Here is a 16,260-nt window from a genome sequence, read left to right as displayed (position 1 = left end):
ATTTTGATTGGAATTTATTTCTATCTAGAGATTACTTGCATCTTTTTTTTAGATTAATTTCTAGGAGACGGACATGGTGGCACACACCTGGAATCCCAGCTACTTAGGAGGCGGAGGCAGGAGGATTACTTGAACCCAGGAGGTTAAGGCTGGAGTGAGCTATGATCCATTACTGCATTCCAGCCTTGGTGACAGAGGGAAAACAAACAAACAAAATAAAGATTTAAATCAATTTATTTCTAAGTACCTTATATTTTCTGTGACATATAAATCTTTTGTATTTAAAGATTTGTTTTGTTTTTATGGTAAATGGTACCTTTGTAAAAATTACACTTTCTAGCCATTTGTGGCTAGAGATTACTTATTTATATTATTTCCAGCAGTTCCTTTTTTATAAACTAAATTTTGTTTATATTAATTGAAACTTAAGACAGATAATGACACACAATGAAAAGTCCTCCTCGAAACCCTAACCCTGACCATCTGATTCTTTCCAGAGGTAATCAGTATAACCAGTTTCTTGCATACTCTCCCAGAACTATTTTAAACAGATACAACTAAATCGTGTACTTATATTTTATATATGTTACCATTAAATAAATGGCAGGCCTAGTAACAGAAATAAAAGTCACATGGAAGGGCTATTGTAGGAAGGATAGTTTGGTTGCATAATCAGATGTTTGTAATGATTATAATGTAATAACTTCACAAACACTCAGGAAAAAAAAGCAAATTATTTAATGGAAAATTCCAAAATACATGAGAGTCATTTCCATTCAATATACTTTGTTACAACAATTCCATGTGCTTAGAAAAAGGAAATTAGATTCTTTGTAGACTAGCTGGGCAACATCGTGAAGCCCTGTCTCTACAAAAAATACAAAAAATTAGCTGGGCGTTTGGCATGTGCCTGTAGTTTCAGCCACCTGAGAGGCTGAGGTAGGGGGGTCACCTAAGCCTGGGAAGTCAAGGCTGCAGTGAGCCATGATTGTGCCACTGCACTCCAGCCTGGGCGACAGAGCAAGACCCTGTCTCAAAAAACAAAACCCAGCAAGACCACAGTCTTTTAACTTGTGAAACCCCTTTACTCTTCTTTCAGTGCATACAGCACGTCGTCCTGGCTGACATTGAGCCGCACCCGAAGGAGCAGATCGTTCCTGCTGGGCTCCACAAGCAGGAGGCGACAGGAGCCCAGGTGAGAACACACGGCCATGGTCTCTGACACAGTGGGGTACGACAGCCCCTCCATTCTGCACAGTGCCACATGTTGACTATATATCTAGACACAAATAGCAAGGCAAAGGTTAAGAGGAAATACAATCCTGGGGCTTTTTCTGTTCCTTTCTTTCTTCATTTGGGAAAATCAGACACATGGCCCCCAGGATATCAGATACTCCAGAAGGCATCAGTTGGTGCCCCAGTGGTACACAAAATGCAGAGGCAGAATGGAATGCTAGCCTTGGAATCAGAAAACAGCAGGCCTGAATCCTGGTGCTACCACTTACCTAAATATGTAAACCTGGGCAAGTTACCGCACTCTTTTGAGCTTCAATTTTATCTATAAAATACACTGTACATCCCTTGTGAGATAATGGATATAAAATGACTAGTAACTCTCACTGGTGATACAGATAGTCTTGTCTCCAAGGGCTGAGTTCCACAATTGAGATTGTCAAAATTCAAGTCAAATTTTGCTACAAGGCCACTTTCCTTATCAGGTACAGTGAGCAAATGCCAAGGCATGACCCTTGGAAAAGCACAAAGGCCCAGAGAGAAAATTGAATAAAGAAATAAAGGGAGGCAGGAGGATAGCTGGAAACACAGATTCCTATCCTAACGTTCTCCACTGGGTCAACTAAGTCTGGAGCATTTCTGGTCACTTTCCATTCTTAATATCTATGAGTCCATCCCCGTCCCAGTCCCAAGACTGGGAGCTTGTCAGGAACAGGGATGTTAACCAGATCAGCTTGGGGTTCAAGGATCCATCACAGTTAATTGCACACTGCAGATGTTCAGGAATTGTTTACAAACTAAAATGAAAGTGACTCTCTGCAGAAGAGCTATCTCAGACTGTAGGAGGAGAACGGTAATGGGCACAACATGACCAGTAACTAAAATTTTAAACAAGAATTTACAACCAACCCAATAAATAAGTATGTGAAAGGAAAATGTTTTCCTTATTTTAGTTAAATAAAGATGTCTAAAACATACATACACAGACATACACACTCTCAGGTACACACTCATAAACACCTTTAACAATTCATCTTCCAAGGCAGCCAATTACCTAGAGAGACCAGTCTTAAGTAAACTAACAAATCACAAGCCCTACTGATTCCTCTCACTTGATCTAATTGAACTATGCCCATGTAGGGATTGGAATGATCTGTGATTTGCTCTCAAATATGGCCTCATTCTGAAAGCCTTGATTTCACTACAACATAAGCTGTAATCAGGGAGTAACTTTGTCTTCTTCATCTCATTCTTTGAACAGTGTCTGGCACGCAGGCCTTCAATCTAACATGCAGAACCAGGTGCTAAAGGTCTCTGGCTCATGCAGCTCTATAAAATGTCACATTAAAGTAGGTGCCGGTCTGATATTCTTTCACATAGACTAGGTGGCACAAAATACAGACTGTCACACATTCATGGAAATTTCCACGTATTTTAAAAGTGCAAGTCCAAAATCTAGAACGATTTGAAAAGAGGAGATCACCTGCTGGAATGTGGCTTCCTCCAGTCCTGATCGACGGAACTCTGCAAGGATGGCTCTCAGGAAGCTCTGTTCCAGAACAGAGGAATTTCTTAAAGGAAACGAGCGGATGTGAGTTTTGTTAGTGGCTGTAACCCCAGCCCAGAGGAAAGCCAAAGAAAGCTTTTCTGTGTCTTTAGAAAAGAGAAAACCTGGGAAATAATTTCTCCTATATTACGTGGTAAGCTTCCCCCTGACCCCCAAACTCTCAAACTGATACAGAAAATGTCACTGCGGAAGTGAGGAAACATAGCAACTACATCTGGAAATATACTGGTCACTCAGAAATACCTGTGCCCTCATTTCATGAGCTGGGCGCATCATTCAGTGAGAGAGAAGCAGCTGCTTCTTTTTATTTGTTCCTATCATAGCACTTTTACGCCCTAAACACCTATAATATAGCTCAATAAGTGGCAAATATTCTATTATCCTAGGGTTATATTTCTGTCTCCCTGACTAGATAATGTCCCTATGAAAAAGAAGCATGTTATTAGTAAGTGCAGGTTGAATGAGTAAAAGCTTAGAAAGGGAAACATGTTTCTACAGCCTTCCAGGAAGGCTCAGGAAGTGGAGCATCTTACTTGATGGCCGTGATGTATGATGACGAAAACATCTCATCCACAGCTTCCACGGAGTGGGCTATGGTGACCAGGCCAGGGGAGTCAGGCTTCTGCTGGGAGAACTCACAGATCTCTGTGGCACGCCTGCAGATGTCCAGGCACCGTCGTGCATCTCCAGAGAGTGCTGCTACCTACAAGAGGGAATATTTTATTCCTGAGGCCACCTTAGCCCAGAAGAACCAACAGATTCTGTATTCAACTAAAAAGAAAAGGTAGTGCTGGCAATGGATGTAAGCATAAAGTTAAGTACTTAGCCCTGGCAGGGAACCTTGAGGAAGAACAGAAATGAATTCTTATATTGTACATGGGACTCTAATCCTCTAGTCCAAACCTCTGTCTTGGTTTTACAGTTAACTCCACAGTGGACAACGCAGAAATTATCAGTTTTACTATTCAGGAAATGAAGTCTAAAAATCAGAGATCCTTGGTTCAAGATCATTATTGAAGCATTTGCAGAGTTCTCACTCTTGCACAGAGAGAGATGTGTGCCCCCAGAAGCAGCCAGCCAAAGCCAAGAGGCTGAGGTGCAGCCTATCTGGAGATAAAGCCATAGCCAGGCACCCCTTCAGCACGTGGTGAATTTGGGGTCGGATTGGTCAACGGCCAAGAGGCCCAGAATCAAGAATGGAGGAAAGGGCTGGGCGCGGTGGCTGACACCTGTAATCCCAGAACTTTGGGAGGCCAGGGTGGGCGGATCACCTGAGGTCAGGAGTTTGAGACCAGCCTGGCCAACATGGTGAAACCCCATCTCTACTAAAAACACAAAAATTAGCCAGGGCCGGGGGGGTGGTGAGTCACACCTGTAATCCCAGCACTTTGGGAGGCCCAGGCAGGTGCATCACTTGAGGTCAGGAGTTAAAGACCAGCCTGACAAACATGGTGAAACCCTATCTCTACTAAAAATACAAAAATTAGCCAGGCGTGGTGGTACACGCCTGTAATCCCAGCTACTGGGGAAGCTGAGGCAGGAGAATCGCTTGAACCTGGGAGGTGGTGGTTGCAGTGAGCCAAGATCACACCACTGCACTTCAGCCTGGGTGACAAAGCTAGAGTCCGTCTCAAAAAAAAAAAAAAAAAATCACTTTTCAAGTAACCCAAGACACAAACGTGACTACTAGCTTATATTTTTCCCTTCCTCTAATCCCCCACATTGAACTGGTAAGGGTGTCCTGTAGACCTTCCTGCTTCATCAGTTCTCCTCCCCTCCCATCACCACCTGTACAGCCTGGTGAAAAGGCACCTTCTGTGGTGAATCATGGATTCAAGAAGGACTGCAGGGGCCTCAGGACAAAGTGAAAGGGGAACTCCGGGGGGTAAGGAAACACCTAAACCAGTCTGACCCCGAGGGTATCAGTGACACTTGGTGACCCTATGCCTCCCTTCGGGCTGCTGCTCGGACAAAGGAGACACAAGAAAAAGCTAAGGCCCAGTCAACATGGAACCTAACAGGACATCCCGCATGCACCTAAAACTTGACCTCCACCTCAGCCTCAGTACAGGGTGAGTGAGACCCATCACACAGAAGGGATGGCAGGGAAAATGGCCTACCTGACTGTGGTGCTAGGTGGATGTGGGCACACACCAAAAACTTGGGTTTTATTTATTTACTTATTTATTTATTTATTTATTTATTTGAGACAGAGTTTCACTCGTTGCCAAGGCTGGAGCGCAATGGTGCGATCTCGGCTCACTGCAACCTCCACCTTCCGGGTTCAAGTGATTCTCCTGCCTCAGCCTCCCGAGTAGCTGGGATTACAGGCACCCACCACCACACCCGGCTAATTTTTTGTATTTTTAGTAGAGCTGGCGTTTCACCATGTTGGCCAGGCTGGTCTTGAACTCCTGACCTCAGCTGATCTGCCCGCCTTGGCCTCCCAAAATGCTGGGATTACAGGCGTGACCCACTGCGCTGAGTTTTTGTTTTTTTGTGTGTGTTTGTTTGAGAGAGGGTCTTTCTTTGTCACCCAGGCTGGAGTGCAGTGGCATGATCATGGCTCACTGCAGCCTCAACCTCCTGGGCTCAAGCAATCCTCCCACCGCAGCTTCCCAAGTAGCTGGGACTACAGGTACATGCCATCACATTGGGCTAATTTTTAAATTTTCTGTAGAGACGGGGTTTTAATATGTTGCCCAGGCTGGTGTCAAACTCCCCCGCTCAAGTGATCCCCTCACCTTGGCCTCCCAAAGTGCTGGGATTATAGGCATGAGGCACCCCACCCGGACACTCCCCTGAGGTTTTACAACCATAAGCCCTCGCTTGGATTTGGAGCCCATATTTATGTTGTAATCGGAAGTGCCCCTAGATAATAGAAGCAAAAAAAAAAAAAAAAAAAATTCTAAATGAATTCAACTTCAACCCAGGACCCAATTAACTAACAAATAAAGTACGCTGAATCCCAAGCATATAGTAAAAATAAAATAAAAATCAAGACACAAAAATAAGAAAACCAAGCCACATATGCATGGGAACCAGGAGAATCAATGGTTATCAGAATCAGACCCCTAAAGACTTCAGATATCATAATTATAAGATATAGAATATAAAACGGATTCGCTTCATTACGTGTAAAGAAATAAGAGAGGGCTTTGAAACCATGGGCAAGAGATTTGAGGAAGAGCAGCATCCAAATCTGATGCCTTCTGAATCTTTGTTAAAAAAAAAACCGGGCCAGGGCCGGGGCCAGGCACAGTGGCTCACGCCTATAATGCCAGCACTTTGGGAGGCTGAAGCGGGCGGATCACGAGGTCAGGAGATAGAGACCATCCTGGCTAACATGGTGAAACCCCATCTCTACTAAAAATACAAAAAATTAGCTGGGTGTGATGGCACATGCCTGCAGTTCCAGCTACTTGGGAGACTAAGGCAGGAGAATTGCTTGAACCCAGAGGTGGAGGTTGCAGTGAGCTGAGATCGCATCACTGCACTCCAGCCTGGGCAACAGAGCAAGACTCTGTCTCAAACAAACACACACAACTCTGGCCAGGCGCAGTGGCTCACGCCTATAATCCTTTAACTTTGGGAGGCCAAGGCAGGCAGATCACTTGAGGTCAGGAGTTCAAGACCAGCCTGGCCAGCATGATGAAACCCCACCTCTACTAAAAATACAAAAATTAGCCGGGTGTGGTGGGGTGTGGTGGTGCCTGCCTGTAGTCCCAGCTACTCAGGAGGCTGAGGCAGGAGAATTGCTTGAACCTGGGAGGTGGAGGTTGCAGTGAGCAAAGATTGAGCTGCTGCACTCCAGCCTGGGCAACAGAGCAAGACTCTGTCTCAAAAAACAATGACAACAACCACCACCCACCCCAAAACTCTAAAAGGAAGGGAAGCAACAGAAGATTTAAAAATATAATTCTGCAAGTTAGTGCCAGGCACGGTGGCTCACACCTGTAATCCCAGCACTTGGGAGGCCGAGGAGGGCGGATCACAAGGTGAGGAGATCGAGACCATCCTAGCTAACACGGTGAAATGCCATCTCTATTAAAAATACAAAAAATTAGCCGGCATGTTGGTGGGCACCTGTAGTCCCAGCTACTCAGGAGGCTGAGGCAGGAGAATTCAGGCATGAACCTGGGAGGTAGAGGTTGCAGTGAGCCGAGATTGTGCCACTGCACTCTAGCCTGGGTGACAGAGTGAGACTCCATATCAACATAACAATAATAATAATAATAATAATAATAATTCTGCAAGTTAGAAAGACATGGAAGAGTAGCGGTTAGTGAAGTGGACTGCAGAAAGCCAAATCCTAAACCTATATTGACGAATCCAAGAAATCTAACTTACATTAAAAATCTTCAAAATGCTCAGGATTTAATGGTGCTGGAACTAGAGGTAAAGGGGGGGTTGTTGAGCTAAAATAGGGAATTTTTTTTTTGAGATGGAGTCTCGCTCTGTCTCCCAGGCTGGAGTGCAGTGGCACAATCTCAGCTCACTGCAACCTCGGCCTCCCAGGTTCAAGCAATTCTCCTGCCTCAGCCTCCCTCATAGCTGGGACTACAGGCTCAAGCCGCCACGCCTGGCTAATTTTTTGTATTTTTAGTAGAGATGGAGTTTCACGGTGTTAGCCAGGATGGTCTTGATCTCCTGACCTCATGATCTGCCTGCCTTGGCCTCCCAAAGTGCTGGGATTACAGGGGTGAGCTGGCCAAAAGTAGGGAATATTAAGTTGTGGTTGAAAATTAAAAAAAGTTGAGGATGTTAAGAAACTAAATGTAAGATGCTTTAGATCAGGAAACAACAAAATATGGCTCACCATCTTTTTATAAATAAAGTTTTATTGGCTGTAATCCCAGCACTTTGGGAGGCCGAGGAGGGCGGATCACCTGAGGTCAGGAGTTCAAGACCAGCCTGGGCAATAAACATGGTAAAACCCTGTCTCTACTAAAAATACAAAATTAGCCAGGTGTGGTGGCGCATGACTATAATCCCAGCTACTTGGGAGGCTGAGGCAGCAGAATCGCCTGAACCCAGGAGGCAGAGGTTGCAGTGAGCTGAGATCGCACCATTACACTCCAGCCTGAGTGACAAGAGTGAAACTCTGTCTCAAAAAAAAAAAAAAAAGAAAAGTTTGCTGACCTTTGTCCTAGATCCTTCCTCTATTTCACACTGTTGGGTGAACATACCGCCACTGAGGGAGGCTCTGTTAGAAAAGCTGGGGCCATGGCAATTTGTACTTTTCCCATCAAACTCTTTGCCCTAAAGTTTACTCTTCTTCTACCAAGGTAGGCAATCAGAAATTTGCCAGGCACAGTGGCTCACACCTGTAATCCCAGCACTTTGGGAGGCCGAGGTGGGTGGATCAGGAGGTCAAGAGATTGAGACCAGCCTGGCCAACATGGTGAAATCCTGTCTCTACTAAAAATACAAAAATTAGCTGGGCGTGGTGGCGTGTGCCTGTAGTCCCAGCTACTCGGGGGCTGAGGCAGGAGAATCGCTTGAACCCAGGAGGCGGAGGGTGTGGTGAGCCAAGATCGCGCCACTGCACTCCAGCCTGGTGACAGAGCGAGACTCTGTCTCAAAAAAAAAAAAAAAAAAAAGGAAATTTATTCTCAGGCAAAGTTTAAAGTCTCTGGTCCTAGGAATGCTAGGCATTATTGTAGAAGAGGTGTCCCTTACCAAAAATAGATGATTACTATATGCATGCCAAACTGGAAGACCTCTTCTGCACCTGGCACCAGCCCCTCATTCCCAGAACACTGCCCTCCCTCCAGACAGGACAGGGGAAGCATACTGAGAAATCTGACCATCTCCATGGGAAAGGAGAAAAGACAGTGATACAGACCCACTCAGATCATCCCACAGCAAAGCTTATAGTGAATAAGCCCCACTTACATGTTCAGAGCCAGCTGTTTAATCTCCACCCTTACACCTGAGAGGACAAGCAAGACAACTTCGGAAAGTCTCTAACAATGCAAGATAGAGACCAAAATCAACCGACAGAAGCATCTTGGAGGAAAAAGGGAGAGGACAATCTCAATAAATAGGATAGCACTGGCCAGGTGCAGTGGCTTGCTCCTGTAATCCCAGCACTTTGGGAGGCCAAGGTGGGTGGATCACCTGAGGTCAGGAGTTCAAGACCAGTCTGGTCAACATGGCGAAATCCCATCTCTACTAAAAGAACAAAAATTAGCCAGGTGTGGTGGCACACACCTGTAATCCCAGATACTCGGGAGGCTGAGGAAAGAGAATTGCTGGAACCCAGAAGGCGGAGGTTGCAGTGAGCTGAGATCATGCCACTGAACTCTAGCCTGGGCAACAGAGGGAAGACTGTTTCAAAAAAAAAAAAAAAAAAAAAGGTTGGCATAAAAAAGGATCATTCGGAGAAAAGAAAAAGACTCTTAGACTATGCATAACAGCACAAGTGAAAAACTTTACCCATAAAATGCCTAGATGATAACTTTGAGGATCTCCCTCCTGGAAAGCAAAGCCTGGAGACAGGCACACAGTTGGTTCACCTCTGACCCCAGTCCCTAATCTAGTAGCCAGTTTTGAGCAGGAGTCACAGTCATGTGCTGCTGCTACAGCCACTCAGGGTGAACAGTGTGTCGGCAAGAGGAAACTAGAAATAAGTTTATAATTCTTTTATGTGCTGAAATACTTGTGGATGTATGGTTTTTCTTTCTTTCTTTCAGCTTGAGGCAGACTTTTAACCTACTTTGTTCCTCAGCAGCCAGGGAGACTGGTCTGTGGTGAACTCTCAGGGAGCATTCTCCTATTAGACTTAGAGGGGAGGGGCATCTAATAACTCGAATCTAGCCTGGAGAGTGTGCCTTGCTGGGCATGTTATAGACATGGTCTTGTTATATTTTCACAATGACCCTATGAGGTAAGTACTCCCATTCTTCTTCAGAGAAGAAAACTGAGGCTCAGGAAATTTTTAAGCAACTTTGCTATAACCTTCTGCATGCCCTCTAAGCGTTAGAGCCAGAACTTGGACCAGGTTTGTCTACCTGACCATATTGTCCCTTGCATCATGCAAAACTGCTTGCTCCCTGGATCAATTCATATTAGCTTGCATATAAACCCACAATACTTATGGCCCTCTAATCAATCATAAAATAACAAGGCTAAGGAATTTCTCGGAATCTTGTCTCTCTTTTTTTATATGTTTATAGGACTTTCTAAATTTCTCTCCATCCTCAGAGCATCATACCAAGCATACAGGGCCTCATACCAAGCAGGTACTCAGAAAGATGTGCTGACTGATTTATGGGTGCAGGACTTACCTTCCTGGCTACCAGCTGGATGGCATCATCTTCAAAGGCCTTTAGCTGCTTGAGCCGGGACCTTAGGATCTGCTGTAGCTGGCTGTATGTGTAGGGCTGGAAGGACATCCTGGTAAGACCCTGGGGAGCCAAAACGACAGAGGAGTAAGTTCGTTGATTGCCCATTGATTATCCAGGTGGAAAATCACCCTTGGGCCCCCAAACCCAATTCCCAGGTCCCATATAACAAATTACACATTTCATACCTAGACTACCACTGCCTTTACTGACGATGACCAGTGGTGTCCTGCAGGGCAGTAGTTCTCGAACGATTTTTTCATTTCATTTAAGGACCTTTGATTCTTTTTTTCTTCTTTTCCTTTTTCTTTTGAGCCTGTTGCCCAGGCTGGAGTGCAGTGGCGTGATCTCGGCTCACTGCAAGCTCCACGTCCTGGGTTCATGCCATTCTCCTGTCTCAGCCTCCCAAGTAGCTGGGACTACAGGCACCCACCACCACACCCAGATATATTTTTTGTATTTTTAGTAGAGACAGGGTTTCACCATGTTAGCCAGGATGGTCTCGAGCTCCTGACCTCGTGATCCACCTGCCTCGGCCTCCCAAAGTGCTGGGATTACAGGTGTGAGCGACTATGCCCGGCCTAAGCTGGGATTACAGGCATGAGCCACCGTGCCCAGTCTAAGGACCTTTGATTCTATCAGAATCATTTGGAAGTAGATAAAAGTTGAGGTGCTTTAACTGAAGTAGGTGAGAGAATCTTCAGATCTATGCTATACATTGTCACTGCACTTGGCTTCACTTACCAGGCTCTTCATGATTTCTTGTTGTGCTTCCTGCTGAACTGCAGGGCCCGTGAGGGCAGACATTGCATCTCCCTGGTTTATTGCACTATTCCAAGCACCTAACACTGCCTGGCAGGTTATAAGTGCTAAAACTTTTTTTTTTGAGACGGAGTTTCGCTCTTGTTGCCCAGGCTGGAGTGCAGTGGCGTGATCTCGGCTCACTGCAACCTCCGCCTCCTGGGTTCAAGCGATTCTCCTGCCACAGCCTCCCAAGTAGCTGGGACTACAGGCATGTGCCACCACACCTGGCTAATTTTTGTATGTTTAGTAGAGATGGGGTTTCTCCATGTTGGTCAGGCTGGTCTCGAACTCCTGACCTCAGGTGATCCGCCAGCCTTGGCCTCCCAAAGTACTGGGATTACAGGCGTGAGCCACTGTGCCCAGCTTAAAACATTTGTTAAAATAATTAAACCTCCATGGCTTGGTGCAGTTTAAAAGTCCACGGGTAGCAGAACACCAAGATACAATGTTTGCAGAAAATCATGCAATGTTGATATATTCTAACATAGAAACTATAAGCATTGCAGAAATCACGTTTCTTAATGTACCATTTCAGTATTCATTTTTGCAGAACTTTTTTTGGGGGGGGGATGGAGTCTGGCTCTGTCGCCAGGCTGGAGTGCAGTGGCATGATCTCAACTCACTGCAACCTCTGCCTCTGGAGTTCAAGCAATTCTCCTGCCTCAGCTTCCTGAGTAAGTGGAACTACAGGCGCGTACCACCACACCTGGCTAATTTTTGTATTTTTAGTAGAGATGGGGTTTTGCCGTGTTGGCCAGGCTGGTCTTGAACTCCTGACCTCAAGTGGTCCCCCCACCTTGGCCTCCCAAAGTGCTGAGTTTACAGACGTGAGCCACCACACCTGGACCATTTTTGCAGAACTTCTTGGCCAAGCTTACAGATCTGCAATAACAGCATGGGAACTACCCTAGAACCTACCAGTCGGCTGGACACCCGGTTCAGCATGATTCGCTCTGGCAGGTCCATTGTGTTGGCAATTGTCAGGACCACAAGCCGGGCCTCCTTATGAGTGGGCCAGTCAAAGAGATTGTACATTATGTCTTGTTTGTGAGTCCACAGAAGGTCGAGCTGCCAGGGAAAAGGAGAGAGATGCAGAGTCAATCACAGAGACTGAGCTGGGGCTTCAGAATGAAGACCTATAACCACTGCTTTAGCTGCATGTTTCCCAGATCATAGCACCAAAGCAGTCCATTGACACATGCCTCTCAGCACCAGAAAATGGCTCATAAGAATAGAGAAAGGAGCCAGGACTTTCCTCCTTTCCACCCAGCACTTGCTCCTGAAACGTAAGGACAGCCCCATTTCTTCTCCTGTCCTCCCATGGGCACCTCACCTCATCCACAAGCAGGACGGTGGTTTCCTGAGGAGACCCTCGGGTGCAGAATCGCTTTGCCAGCAGTTCTGCCGCATGGTTAGCTGTTGCTTTTTGGCCTGTTAGCTTCTGCATTAGGAGAAACACAGTTGTGAGGAACTGTAAGGATCTTACTCCTCTGGGATTAAAGTTAAATCTGTAAATGGAGGGAGGCATTTAGCCTGAGAACTTCGGTATCCTATGTTCTGCCTCCCAATCTAGTCTTAACCTTAACCTGGAAGGACAAGAGAAGGCGCCAAAAGAGAAGATAAAGAAAGTGTGTGTGTTTGAAAAGCAAATGAGCCACAGGCTGGGCCAGAAGCCCCCTTAAAATCACTATTACATAATTCTATGACTGGATGCTACCTGCTCCAAAATAACAGCCCATGGATGAAACAGCAAGACTCAACCTCTGGCCTGCCATGGACCCCTTTTCCATGTCGCTACACTGCTGTGAGCTCACAGTTTTCACCATGTGGAAAAGTACTGGCTTCCTGGCTTGTAGTCATTATCCAGCTCCTAGACTTTGAAGTCCCTTAGGGTAAGAATTCTGCCTTCCCTGCCCTTGCTACCTCTACAGAAAGGACAATGCCTGGTATATCATGAACATGCAATACACACAAAATTAAGTAACTCTTTCCTTTTTCATGTGCCACGAAGAAACAGTATTTTCCAAAAAGCCTAAACAGCTCTGCTTACCTGCAAGATTTGTACATAGACTTGGTGGGGCTCCGTCAGCTTCATGCCATTGACCTCAATGTATTGAAAGGGAGGAACATCATTGGCTTGGGCTGCCTGCTGCAGGCAGCGCATCACCTCATGCACAGTAGCAGTCTTCCCTGTCCCAGGGACACCAGAGATGTACATGCACCTAGAGCAAGAGGGGAAAACCCGTGGGGTAGGTCTCAGCCAGCCACTACATGCTATAATCAGTTAGGAGCGTGGGAATGTATACTGAGGGAAGGACCAAGATCCTTGAAATGTGGAGGTGGGGGCAGTAGGGACCATCCTTGGAAGCTGGTCAGAGTAGGACCTGCTTATATAGAATCATTCATTCTACAAGTAATGCCATATGCAAACTGCCTACTCAAAGAAGGCCAGTTTCATTCTTTCTGAAAGGCAACATTTCTGTTCCTATAGGATTACTTTGGCAACAAATGTTTCAGAAGCTTTAGGCTTCAGCAAGGATTTGGTGTAGTCTGATGATACTGGAGAAAGCCTGTATGGCTGAACAGTAACACCCAAGGCATTCTACTAACAGGGGCCTTATTCCCCAAACTACCCTGCCTGCCTCACGTGACTCACCCTCCAGTACAGTCAAGGAGTTTGCTTTCCACAAAGTTGTAGATGTCTTGGAATTCCTGTTCCCGACAGGGAAGGGACTCGGGTACAGCAGAAACGTGTAGCCTACCATTGGTGGTAAATAGGAGAAAAGGAAGACTTTAGGAACATTCCCCAACCATCTACTCATTAATCAATGGAAAATGATTATGGTTTCTTGTCTATATTTCTACATGAAAACTCAATTTCAAATGCCAGAGAATCCCTTCATTTTCAAATCCCTCCATTTAGCCTCATAGTCCTTGGCCTCCATTTCTCCAACCAAATCACATGGGTGGACCTCATCCCATAGGAGATTCAGATTTTGCTTGATTTCTGACAGAATCCAGACTTATATGAAAGTCTCCATATGGTTCTAAAGGGCATCATAACAACGAGGCACTGTCCTGACTAATCATCTTCCATCCCTGCGGAAATGATGGCAGTAGACGGGAAGGTCAATCCTCCCAGGGCCTGTCCACACTGGCTTACCCAGATGCTGCTTGAGAGGTTTCTTTTTCCTAAATACACACACTCACTTTACCTAGATAGGTAAAAGTGTAGACACATAGGGTATCTACCTTTATTTGGTAGACCAGTGACTGCTAATCACTCCCATTTCATGTGAATGAAAGCAGAGGCCGCATGGTTCCTGCCTCCCTGAAAGGGAATCAAGAGCAGCAGTACCTCAGTCGGGCTTCCTCCAGCACACTGGCTGGCTCCTGGGCAGCCAGGCTTCGACTACGGATCTGAGGAGTGGCACAACGTGGCGTTTTAGGCTTGAGCTGTATTCAAAACAGAGAACATATTTCACAAAGAAACAGCAAAACACCATCCAGGACACACCAGCTAATGTGATTTGTGCTGATCTCATAACAGGAAGAGAGGTGGTGAGTTCCTCTTAGTTCCTTCCTGGATAGAGGACCACGACTCTTCCTCTCTCACATCTTACATTGCATAAACTTTGTTCATCGTCCCAACATGGTTTCTGTTTTCTAATGTACATATAGTATCAGGATTTGTAACATTGTCAGTCTGAGGAAAGACTTAAGTTTGGATGAAATACTATTGAAAAGTAAAATATTATCTTGAAAGACAAGAAATGTTTAAGAAACCCTAACTACTCTGCCCAAATACCGAAGAGAAGAGAAAGCATAAACTACGTTTGATTCATAAGATCTTTCTCTGGGCTTACTTGAAGATATGGTCAAGCATCAGCCCAGGACTTCCATGGCCCACAGTGCGGGACTTGGAGAAACCCTGGCAGATTTTTCCACTCCAAACCCCCAGATCACTGCTTAGTCTAGTCTAGCAGCCCTCTATCTTCTTCCTTGCTCATGGCTTGCTGGAGCAGGCCTGTTGCTGCTTCCCTCATCTTCATGGAATTTCTACAAAGCATTCTCTCCTATGCGGCATTTCACTCTACCCACCCTCTGTTTTCAGCCTGGCTAGAGAAAGAACAATCTCTCCACTTCCTCCCGAGGCAGAACGCACTTAAACTCTATCTGTTTAAAAGGCTTTACAGGCTGGTGTGGTGATGCATGCCTGTAATCCCAGCACTTTGGAAGGCTGAGGCAGGAGGACTGCTTAAACTCAGGAGTTCGAGGCCAGCCTGGGCAACACAGAGGTGAAAGCCCCCTCTAAATTAGCTAGGCATGATGGCACTAGCTACTAGGGAGGCTGAGGTGGAAGGATTGCTCGAGCCTAGGAAGTTGAGGCTACAGTGAGCTGAGATTGCACCACTGCACTCCAGCCTGGGCAAGAGACAGAGCAAGACCCTGTCTCAAAAAAAAAAAAGTCTACATTTATTGATTTTGGAGAAAACTGAAAAGAACTGACAAGGCCTTGCTGAGAAGGTATCAAGAAACCTGATGGGCTTCTGCCTTTTATTATGCTGAAGGTACCCTACGCCTTATAGCCCTACTTTTGGGTTGGGGCGAGGAGGCACAATCAAACCAGAGGCCTGTTAGGAACCAGGACACACAGCAGGAGGAAGAGTGGTGGGCGGGTGAGCATTACCACCTGAGCTCTGCCTTCTGCTAGAGCAGCAGAGGCATTCAATTCTCATAGGAGTGTGAACCCTATTGCGAACTGCGTGTGCAAGGGATCTAGGTTGCACACTCCTTATGAGAATCTAATGCCTGGAGATCTGGGGTAGAACAATTTCATCCTGAAACCATCCCCCAAGTCCCTGCCATCTGTAGAAAATGTGTCTTCCACGAAGGGGGTCCCTGGTGCCAAAAGGGCTGGGGACTACTGATCTACTGGATTCCTTTCCCTGGAGACTTTTCTTTTTTCTTGAGATAGTCTCACTCTGATGCCCAGGCTAGAGTGCTATGGTGCCATCTCAGCTCACTGAAACCTCCGCCACCCAGGTTCAAGTGATTCTCCCGCCTCAGCCTCCAGAGTAGCTGGGATTACAGGCGCCTGCCACCATTAGCCCGGCTAATTTTTGTATTTTTAGCACAGACAGGGTTTCACCATTGTTGGCCAGGCTGGTCTTGAACTCCTGACCTCAAGTGATCTGTCCACCTCGGCCTCCCAAAGTGCTGGGATTACAGGCATGAGCCACCATGCCTAGCCGAGATTTTTCTTTGATTTCAACCCAAGCCAAATCACATCTTCATGTGGAGAAA

The 16,260-nt window shown here is 46.0% G+C and overlaps 1 protein-coding gene across 1 annotated transcript in view; it reads right to left on the bottom strand.

Annotated features, from left to right (window-relative positions):
* Window positions 1-741: 741 nt before the first annotated feature.
* LOC105495057 (origin recognition complex subunit 1) overlaps window positions 742-16,260 on the bottom strand; it is a 33,227-nt gene continuing 17,708 nt past the window's right edge. Inside the window, exons 9-17 of the mRNA XM_011764210.2 lie at window positions 14,312-14,409; window positions 13,610-13,711; window positions 13,004-13,175; window positions 12,287-12,394; window positions 11,872-12,021; window positions 10,093-10,212; window positions 3,334-3,503; window positions 2,717-2,804; window positions 742-1,279 (exon numbers count right to left, since the gene is read on the bottom strand). Of these exons, the coding sequence (XP_011762512.2) occupies window positions 1,085-1,279; window positions 2,717-2,804; window positions 3,334-3,503; window positions 10,093-10,212; window positions 11,872-12,021; window positions 12,287-12,394; window positions 13,004-13,175; window positions 13,610-13,711; window positions 14,312-14,409 (1,203 nt within the window). The 3' untranslated portion in view covers window positions 742-1,084. The remainder of the gene's footprint in view (window positions 1,280-2,716; window positions 2,805-3,333; window positions 3,504-10,092; window positions 10,213-11,871; window positions 12,022-12,286; window positions 12,395-13,003; window positions 13,176-13,609; window positions 13,712-14,311; window positions 14,410-16,260) is intronic.

Source organism: Macaca nemestrina, chromosome 1 (genome assembly GCF_043159975.1).
Source record: "Macaca nemestrina isolate mMacNem1 chromosome 1, mMacNem.hap1, whole genome shotgun sequence".
Classification (NCBI taxonomy): domain Eukaryota; kingdom Metazoa; phylum Chordata; class Mammalia; order Primates; family Cercopithecidae; genus Macaca; species Macaca nemestrina.
Note: the sequence above shows the minus strand (reverse complement) of the source record. Positions and strands in the feature narration are given on the sequence as shown.